Raw genomic sequence first — 10185 nt, 5'->3', positions numbered from 1 at the left:
TTTTGAGACGGAGTTTCGCTCTTGTTACCCAGGCTGGAGTGCAATGGTGCGATTTCGGCTCACCGCAACCTCTGCCTCCTGGGTTCAAGCCATTCTCCTGCCTCAGCCTCCCGAGAAGCTGGGACTACAGGCGTGCACCACCATGCCCAGCTAATTTTTGTATTTTTGGTAGAGACGGGGTTTCACCATGTTGACCAGGACGGTCTCGATCTCTTGACCTCGTGATCCACCTGCCTCGGCCTCCCAAAGTGCTGGGATTATAGGCGTGAGCCACCACGCCCGGCCAGAATATGCATTTTGATAAAATCCCCAAGTAATTTGTTTTCACATTAAAGATTGTGGGAGCAGTGCTTTGAGCCAGTAGTTCTCAGTGGTGACCAAAGCTTTTTACTCAAGGAGTTGTTGTTTTCCTCTCTCCCCCGAAATGGAGTCTTATTCAGTCACCACGCTGGAGTACAGTGGTGTGATCTTACTCAAGGAGTTTTTAAACAATTGATACTTTGGCTCCCCCTTAGAGAGATTCTGGGATAAGTCTGGCTATTAGGGTTTTTAAATAAAAGATTTAACCAGGCATGGTGGCTCACACCTGTAATCCCAGCATTTTCGGAGGCCAAGATGGGTGGATCACCTGAGATCAGGAGTTCAAGACCAGCCTGACCAACATGGCAAAATCCCATCTTGACTGAAATTACAAAATTAGCTGAGCATGGTGGTGCATGCCTGTAATTCCAGCTACTGGGGAGGCTGAGGCAGGAGAATCTCTTGAATCCAGGAGGCGGAGGTTGCAGTGAGCTGAGATTGCACCATTGCACTCCAGCCTGGACAAAAGTGAAACTCTGTCTCAAAAAAAAAAAGATTTAACAGTGCAGCTGAGAAGCACTGCACTAGCCAGTTGCAGTGCTGCTTTTGCTGTTAAGAAGTAGAACTCCAAAGTTGCTTAAAAGTAGGACAGCAAGGAATAGAGAAGATTTTCTTAAATAAATGAACTATACGTAACATTTTTCTGGCAATTTTGCAGAAGGATCTAATACAAAACAATACTGACACATTTTCATGGTTTCTCTCCTATAGGCTCAGACTGTCCAGGTTGCTGAAGTTGAACCACAATCACAGCCACAGCCTTCCCCAGAACTTCTGCTTCCAAATTCTTTGAAGCCAGAAGAAGGGCTTGAAGTATGGAAAAACTGGGCCCAGACCAAGAATGCTGAACTAGAGAAAGATGCTCAGAACAGATTGGCACCCATTGGGAGTGAGTGTTTGGGAAGAAGAGTGGGCTCTGTCTAAAATACAACAGGGGGACAAAATGGCAGAAAAGTGATATCCCCTGTCTTGGAGACGAGAGCAAAATCTGAAATAGTATGTTGAGTTCAAGCCTAGCAACAAGCAGTACTGACCTTTTGTACATAATAAGCAGGATGTGTGGGGTTTGCCCCAAATCAGGTATTTTTAGACATAGTGGGTTTCTGGAGTTGACCCTACCAGACCTGAGCAAAATGGCTTCTGGGAGGAAATGGGAACCAAGGAGTATGCAGTCAAGGCGCTTCTTTCTTGGCGTTAGGCTCATATACTCACATTATAGGCCTGTTCTGACATTACAGATGTAAGACATTACAGTAGATACAAGTGACATTTCTAGCCCAGCACCCTGATGGGCAGTATCTGTTCTGAGCTTTTCAGATATGGACCCACAGGACCTCCATTCATCCTGGGTTGCCAGGACCTCCATTCATCTTTGGGGCTTCTGTTGCAGGGCGCCAGCTGCTGCGATTCCAGGAAGATCTCATCTCCTCTGCTGTGGCAGAGTTGAATTATGGGCTCTGTCTAATGACACGGGAAGCTCGAAATGGAGAAGGTGAACCCTATGACCCAGATGTGCTCTACTATATTTTCCTGTGTATTCAAAAGGTAGGAAACAGATCTTCACGAGAACATGTTTGATCTGGGTTCTTCTTTTTTTTTTTTTTTTTTAAAAGAGATGGGATCTCACTATGTTGTCCAGACTGGAGTGCAGTGGCTATTCACAGGCGCAGTCCCCCTAGTGATCAGCACAAGAGTTTTGACCTGCTCCATTTCCGACATGGGCTGGTTCACTCCTCCTTAGGCAACCTGGTAGTCCCCTGCTCCCAGGAGGTCACCATATTGATGCTGAACTTAGTGCAGACACCCGATTGGCATAGCCCACTGCAGCCCAGAACTCCTGGGCTCAAGCTATCCTCCCACCTCAGCCTCCCGAGTAGCTGGGACTACAGGCACCCGCCACCACACCTGGCTGATCTGGGTTCTAATTGGGATATTTGCTAGTTTTTCAGTCTTTTTTTTTTTTTTTTTTTTTGAGACGGTGTCTTGCCCTGTCACTCAGACTGGAGTGCTGTGGCACCATCTCGGCTCACTGCAACCTCTGCTGGGTTCAAGTGATTCCCAGTAGCAGCTGGGGTTATAGGCATCTGTCACCACGCCCAGCTAATTTTTGATTTTTAGTAGAGATTTTTCAATATGTTGCCTCAGCCTCTGTAGTAGTAGCTGGCATTATAGTTACCTGCCAACATACTCAGCTAATTTTTGTATGTTAGTAGAGATTTTTCAATTTGTTGGCCAGTCTGGTCTCAAAACTCCTGACATTATGATCCACTCATCTCGGCCTCCCAAAGTGTTGGGATTACAGGTGTGAGCCACCTCACCTGGCCTTTTTTAAGTTTTAAAAACCTACATGTTCACTTTAGAAAATTAGAGCCAGTGCTGGGCGCTGGTGGCTCCCACCTGTTACCCCAGTGCTTTGGGAGGCCAAAGCAGGTGGGTCTGTTGAGGTCAGGAGGAGTTGAAGATGACCAGCCTGGCCAACATGGTGAAACCCCGTCTACTAAAAATATAAAAATTTGCCAGGTGTGGTGGTGCCCACCTGTAATCCCTACTACCTGGGAAGCTATCTCTACAAAAAATTAGCCAGGCTTGATAGTGATGGCCTGTAGTCCTAGCTACATGGGAGGCTGAGGTGGGAGGATTGCTTGAGCCCCAGAAGTTGGGGCTGTAGTGAGTCATGGTTATGTCACTACACTCCAGCCTGAATGACAGAGTGAGACCCTGTCTCAAAAACAAAAAGAAGAAAAAAAAATTAGCCAGACGTGGTGGTGCATACCTGTAGTCCCAGCTATTTGGGAGATTGAGACAGGAGGATCCCTTGAGCCCAGGAGTTTGAGGCTATGGTCAGGTATGTTTACGCCATTGTACTTCAGTCTGGGCAACAGAATGAGACCTTCTCACTTAAAAAAATAAATACATAAAATAATAAAGTAGAAAAAAAACACTATTCATCATCCTACTACCTAGAGAAACTTCTGTTACATTATTGGTAATTACCTTGCAGCCATTCACTTTTATTGTAAATCACAAAGCATTAATGTAACACTTTTCTTTTTGTTACAGTAAACATGGTTTTCATGAAAGTAATTTATTCAAAACAAAGTCTTGTGCTAGCATAAAGCTTTTCTTCTCGTTGTTCCCTGCATTAGCACCAAATACTTATTTAAAGGAGCGTAGAATAACATACCAATGTAGTTAGGTTTTCAGGACATCTGTGGTGAAGCATAACAGGGAAATTTATAGACTGGCAGTTCAGGGACTGAGAAGTGGATTTTTTTTTTTTGAGACAGTTTTGCTCTTTGTTTCCCAGGCTGGAGTGCAATGGTGTGATTTCGGCTCACTGCAACCTCCGCCTCCCAGGTTCAAGCGATTCTTCTGTCTCAGCCTCCGATGTAGCTAGGATTACGGGTGTCTACTACCACACCCGGCTAATTTTTGTATTTTTAGTAGAGATAGGGTTTCACCATGTTGGCCAGGCTGGTCTCGAACTCCTGACCTCAGGTGATATGCCTGCCTCAGCCTCCAAAAGTGCTGGGATTACAGGCGTGAGCCACCGCGTCCAGCCAGATTTCTTAGTGTTCAAAGGATCTTGAGGAAAAACCTACAGTATAATAGGACAAGGGTTACTGGTTGGGACTCATCCTGTTGCCTAGTTTTGACAAATGTATGCCTCCTAGTTTTTTCCTCTGTCATTGATTCTATCCTAAGTACTATGTGAATTGCTTTACATGCTTTCATTCTGTGCTCTGCCCAGTCTTAGAAGACAGATACTGTCATCTCCATTTATAGGCAAGGAAACTGAGCCCCAGAAATTAAAAGACTTGCACATGTTATTTAACTTATACAATATCTAATGGAAGGCAGAGCCTATTCATGATTGTTGCTACCACAAAACTATGCCTGGCTTGGGTGAAGTAGCATTCACAGTGTATGCCTTATTTACCCAACTTTCAAGAATGTTGTGAGAATCAGTCACATGAGATTAAGTATACTATGAAAGTGTTACATGCTGGTGCCTTGGTTTGTTGAGGTGTGAATGGGTGGGGAAGGACAGTAGTACTGGTAGAAAAATATATTTATATCCCCTGAAAGCCTTGTTCAGGAGACTACCAATAACTTCTGTTGATTGTTTTTCTTTTAGTATCTTTTTGAAAATGGAAGGGTAGATGACATTTTCTCCGATCTTTATTATGTTCGGTTCACGGAGTGGCTACATGAAGTTCTGAAGGATGTTCAGCCCCGGGTCACTCCACTTGGTAAGAGTCTCCCTTGTCCTTGGATGTCTTTCCCACCTGGATTTAAGAAAGATCAACAGTGGCTGGGTGAGGTAGCTCTTGCCTGTAACCCCAGCACTTTCTGAGCCTGAGGCGGGCAGATCACCTGAGGTCAGAAGTTCCAGGCCAGCCTGACCGACATGGAGAAACCCCTTCTCTACTAAAACTACAAAATTAGCTGGGCATGGTGGTGCATGCCTGTAATCCCAGCTATTCAGGAGGCTGAGGTGGAAGAATTGCTTGAACCCAGGCGGTGGAGGTTGTGGTGAGCCCACATCATGCCATTGCACTTCATGCTGGGAAACAAGAGTGAAACTCTGTCTCAAAAAAAGCAAAAAGAAAGATCAACAGCTTCTGTGGTTGGCTGTGAAATAGCATGTGGGTGAGGGGGCTATAAAATCCCAGATTGCAGCAGCATTGGCCACTGTGCTACTTGCCCTGATAGGCAAGAGACACTGCGCACTAGAGAACCCTGCTGGTCCCAGTGTGGGAAGGACACAGGAACAAGCAGAACTAGTGGGGTAGTTACTATCTTTCTTTTCTATTAAAATGTACTGATTAAAATTACAATCATTATAACAATTAAAAAATTATGGACAGTTTTATCTGTAGAGCATAATTTTTGCTTTACTAACAGGTAGCATTCTCGACAGCATGTTCTCGAAACAAAAGCGTAGGTTATTCAGTGATTTTGTTTTTGTTCTGTTTTTTTTTTGTTTGTTTTTGTTTGCTTGAGACAGAGTCTCACTTTGTTGCCCAGGCTGGAGTGCAATGGCACGATCTCGGCTCACCGCAACCTCCGCCTCCCGGGTTCAAGTGATTCTCCTGCCTCAGCCTCCCAAGTAGTGATTACAGGCATTAGCCACCATGATCGGCCTGTTTGTTTAGAAAAAAACATGGTCTTGGTATGTTACTGAGATGGCCCTCCAACTCTTGAGCTCAAGTGATCCTCCTGCCTTGGCCTCCTGAGTAGCTGGGGCTATAGGCATGTGCTACCATGCTTAGCTATTTTTGTTTTTAATAGACTTTGGTTTTTGTTTTTATGAGATGGAGTTTCACTCTTGTTGCCAAGGCTAGAGTGCAATGGTGCAATCTTGGCTCACTGCAACCTCCGCCTACTGGGTTCAAGGGATTCTCCTGTCTAAGCATCCCAAGTAGCTGGGATTACAGGTGCATGCCACCTTGACTGGCTAATTTTTTTTTTTTTTTTTTTGAAATGGAGTCTGGTTCTGTTGCCCAGGCTGGAGTGCTGTGGCATGATCTCTGCTCACTGCAACCTCTGCCTCCTAGGTTGAAACGATTCTTCTGCCTCAGCCTCCCGAGTTGCGGGGATTATAGGTTTGCGCCATCATGCCCGGCTAATTTTTGTATTTTTAGTAGAGACAGGGATTTCACCATGTTAGTCAGGCTACTCTGGAACCCCTGAACTCGTGATCCGCCCGCCTCGATCTCCCAAAGCGCTGGGATTATAGGCATGAGCCACTGCACTCAACCTAATTTTTGTATTTTTAATAGAGACAGGGTTCACCATGTTGGTCAGGCTGCTCTGGAACTCCTGACCTTGTGATCCGCCCGCCTCGGCCTCCCAAAGTGCTGGGATTACAGGCATGAGCCACTGCACTCAGCCTAATTTTTGTTTTTTTGTTTTTTTTTTTGAGACGGAGTGTCACTCATGTTACCCAGGCTGGAGTGCAATGGCACGATCTTGGCTCACCACAACCTCCGCCTCCTGGGTTCAGGCAATTCTCCCGCCTCAGCCTCCTGAGTAGCTGGGATTACAGGCACGCACCACCATGCCCAGCTAATTTTTTGTATTTTTAGTAGAGACGGGGTTTCACCATGTTGACCAGGATGGTCTCGATCTCTTGACCTCGTGATCCACCCGCCTCGGCCTCCCAAAGTGCTGGGATTACAGGCTTGAGCCACCACGCCTGGCCATAAATTTTTTTTGATATGGAGTCTCTCTGTGTCACTCAGGCTGGAGTGCAGTGGTGCAGTCTTGGCTCACTGCCGCCTCCGCCTCCTGGGTCCAAATGATTCTCCTGCCTCAGCCTCTGAATAGCTGGGATTACAGGCATCTCCCACTACACCCAGCTAATCTTTGTGTTTTCAGTGGAAATGGGGTTTCATCATGTTGGCCAGTCTGGTCTGGAATTCTTGACCTCAAGTGATCTGCCCTCCTTGACCTTTCAAAGTGCTGGAATTACAGTGTGAGCCACAGTGCCTGGCCCAATATTTATATATGCATACATATACATATTACACATATATACATACACACATATATATATATATATGAGAAAAAATTCCATTATCATACCTTTTTTTTTGAGGCAGAGTCTCACTCTGTCACCCAGACTGGAGTGCAGTGGAACAATCTCAGCTCACTGCAACCTCTGCCACCTGGGTTCAAACAATTCTTGTGCGCCTCTTGAGTAGCTGGGACCACAGGTGTGCACTACCACACCCAGCTAATTTTTGGTATTTTTAGTTGAGATGTGGTTTCACCATGTTGGCCACACTGGTCTTGATCTTCTGGCCTCAAGTGATTGGCCTGTCTCTGCCTCCCAAAGTGCTGGGTTTACAGGCATGAGCCACTGGGCCCAGACTATCATACTTCTTTTTGTTTGTTTGTTTTGTTTTGTTTTGTTTTGTTTTTAGAGACCGGGTTTCACCACGTTGGCCAGGCTGGTCTCGAACTCCTGACCTCAAGCAATCCGCCTGCCTCGGCCTCCCAAAGTGCTGGGATTACAGGCATGAGCCACCACACCCTGCCATACTTTTTAATTTTTAATTTTTATTTTGTTTTGAGACAGAGTCTCACTTTGTCACCTGGGCTGGAGTGCAGTGACACAATCTTGGCCTAACTCCCAGATTCAAGCGATTCTCCTGCCTCAGCCTCTTGAGTAGCTGGGATTACAAGCATGATCCACAACATCCGGCTAATTTTTGTATTTTTAGTAGAGACAGGGTTTTACTGTGTTGGCTAGCTGGTCTCAAACTCCTTACCTCAGGTGATTCGCCCACCTCAGCCTCCCAAAGTGTTGGGATTACAGGCATGAGCATGAGCCACCATGCCTGGCTCATAACTTTAAAAAATAATAGGCCGGGCGCGGTGGCTCAAGCCTGTAATCCCAGCACTTTGGGAGGCCGAGGCGGGTGGATTACAAAATCAAGAGATCAAGACCATCCTCATCAACACGGTGAAATCCCGTCTCTACTGAAAATACAAAAAATTAGCTGGGCATGGTGGCGCATGCCTGTAATCCCAGCTATTCAGGAGGCTGAGGCAGGAGAATTGCCTGAACCCAGGAGGCGGAGGTTGCGGTGAGCCGAGATCGTGCCATTGCACTCCAGCCTGGGTAACAAGAGCGAAACTCCGTCCCAAAGAAAATAATAATAATAATAACAATAATAATAATAATAAGCAGTTGGGCATGGTGGCTCATGCCTGTAATTCCAGCACGTTGGGAGGATGAGGCGGGTGGATCATGAGGTCAGGGGTTCGAGACCAGCCTGGCCAACATGGTGAAACCCTGTCTACTAAAAATTTAAAAAAAAATTAGCCAGGCATGGTGGCGGGCCCTTAAACTTGGGAGACGGAGGTTGCAGCTAGTGGAGATCTCGCCATTGCACTCCAGCCTGGGCAACAATGAGACTTTCTCTCAAAATAAAATAAAAAAGTATATATGTGTCATTAAAAGTCTACCTTTATCAAAATTTCTAATAGTATCATAAATTTCATTATTTTGATTTATCTGAATAAAGGTTTAAAAAAAAAGTCTACATATTGAAATTGGCTGTGTCTTTTTTTTTTTTGTTTTTGAGACAGTCTCTCTCTGTCGCCCAGGTCAGAGTGATGTGGCAAGATCTCCACTCACTCTAACCTCCGCCTCCTGGATTCAAGTGATTCTCATGCCACAGCCTCCTGAGTAGCTGAGACTACAGGCGGGTACCACCATGCCCAGTTAATTTTTGTATTTTTAGTAGAGACAGGGCTTTACCATGTTGGCCAGGCCGGTCTCGAGCTACTGACCTCAGGTGATCCCCCCCTGCCTTGGCCTCCCAAAGTGCTGGGATTACAGGTGTGAGCCACTGTGCCCTGCCCAGCTATGTTTTTTTAATATTTGCTTTTTGTTTGTTTTAAGATGGAGTCTTGCTCTGTCACCCAGGCTGGAGTGCAGTGGTGTGATCTTGGCTCACTACATCCTCCCAACTCCCGGGTTCAAGTAATTCTCTGACCTCAGCCTCCTAAATAGCTGGGACTATAAGTGCATGCTGCCATGCCCAGCTAATTTTTATGTTCTTTTAGTAGAGATGGGTTTCACCATGTTGGCCAGGTTAGTCTCAAACTCTTGACCTCAGGTCATCCGCCTGCCTAGGCCTCCCAAAGTGTTGGGATTAGAGGCATGAGCCACCGCACCCTGCCAGTTTTTTGTATTTCAGTAGAGACAGCTTTTTACCGTGTTGCCCACGCTAGTCCTGAGCTCAGGCAATCTGCCTGCCTCAGCCTCCCAAAGTGCTGGAATTGCAGGTATGAGCCACCACTCCCAGCCTTAATATTTACTGTTAATCCTAATTTCCTCCTCCTTTTTGTCTTACAATATATTCATGGAAGAAAGTAGCCTTTGAAATTGTCAGAGTCTTATTTTTTGCTGATTACATCCAGTGTAGTTTAACATATTCTTTTTTCCTTATGTATTTATGGTTGATTGGTAGTTGAATATACAGATTGATTCTGATTTTTTGGTTTTCTTTTTGGTAAGATTATGTCATAGTTGCCCTTTCTACAAGACGGGGTCTCGCTTTATCACCCAGACTGGATTGTGGTGATGTGAACACAGCTCACTGCAGCCTTAACCTTCTGGGATCAAGCGATCCTCCCACCACAGCCCTTCAAGTAGCTGGGGACTACAGGTGCATCCCACCATGCCTGGCTAATTTTTGTATTTTTTTGTAGATACGGGGTTTTGCCATGTTGCCCAGGCTGGTCTCGAACTCCTGATCTTAGGCAGTCCGCACACTTCGGCCTCTCAAAGTACAGGGAGTAAAGGCATGAGCTACCATGCCTGGCCCTAACTTTCTGTCTTTAACTCTTTGGATTCATAATCGTATATATTGTATAGAGGAGGCTTGGTTTGTTTTTGGTTTTGTTTTTCTTTCCTTATCAGTTTTTACAAAAATGAGTTAGGTCACCAGCTTCTCTCAGTGATGTCCAATTAAGGTTTACTTGTTTTATTTTAAAAGTCATTGTGGGCCGGGCGCGGTGGCTCAAGCCTGTAATCCCAGCACTTTGGGAGGCCGAGGCAGGTGGATCACGAGGTCAAGAGATCGAGACCATCCTGGTCAACATGGTGAAACCCCGTCTCTACTAAAAATACAAAAATTCAGCTGGGCATGGTGGTGCGTGCCTGTAATCTCAGCTACTCAGGAGGCTGAGGCAGGAGAATTGCCTGAACCCAGGAGGCAGAGGTTGCAGTGAGCCAAGATCGCGCCATTGCACTCCAGCCTGGGTAACGAGCGAAACTCCGTCTCAAAAAAAAAAAAAAAAAAA

The 10185-nt window shown here is 45.7% G+C and overlaps 1 protein-coding gene across 7 annotated transcripts in view; it reads left to right on the top strand.

Moving 5' to 3' along the window:
* QRICH1 (glutamine rich 1) overlaps positions 1-10185 on the top strand; it is a 62940-nt gene that overhangs the window by 44893 nt on the left and 7862 nt on the right. For all 7 annotated transcript variants that reach the window (XM_032289792.1, XM_032289795.1, XM_032289791.1 and 4 more), the window contains 3 exons: positions 1072-1249; positions 1751-1905; positions 4499-4613. In XM_032289792.1, coding sequence (XP_032145683.1) covers positions 1072-1249; positions 1751-1905; positions 4499-4613 — 448 coding nt within the window. The remainder of the gene's footprint in view (positions 1-1071; positions 1250-1750; positions 1906-4498; positions 4614-10185) is intronic.

The sequence above is a fragment of the Sapajus apella genome, unplaced genomic scaffold, assembly GCF_009761245.1.
Source record: "Sapajus apella isolate SASKATOON/1434 unplaced genomic scaffold, GSC_monkey_1.0 scaffold23, whole genome shotgun sequence".
Taxonomy (NCBI): Eukaryota; Metazoa; Chordata; class Mammalia; order Primates; family Cebidae; genus Sapajus; species Sapajus apella.
Note: the sequence above shows the minus strand (reverse complement) of the source record. Positions and strands in the feature narration are given on the sequence as shown.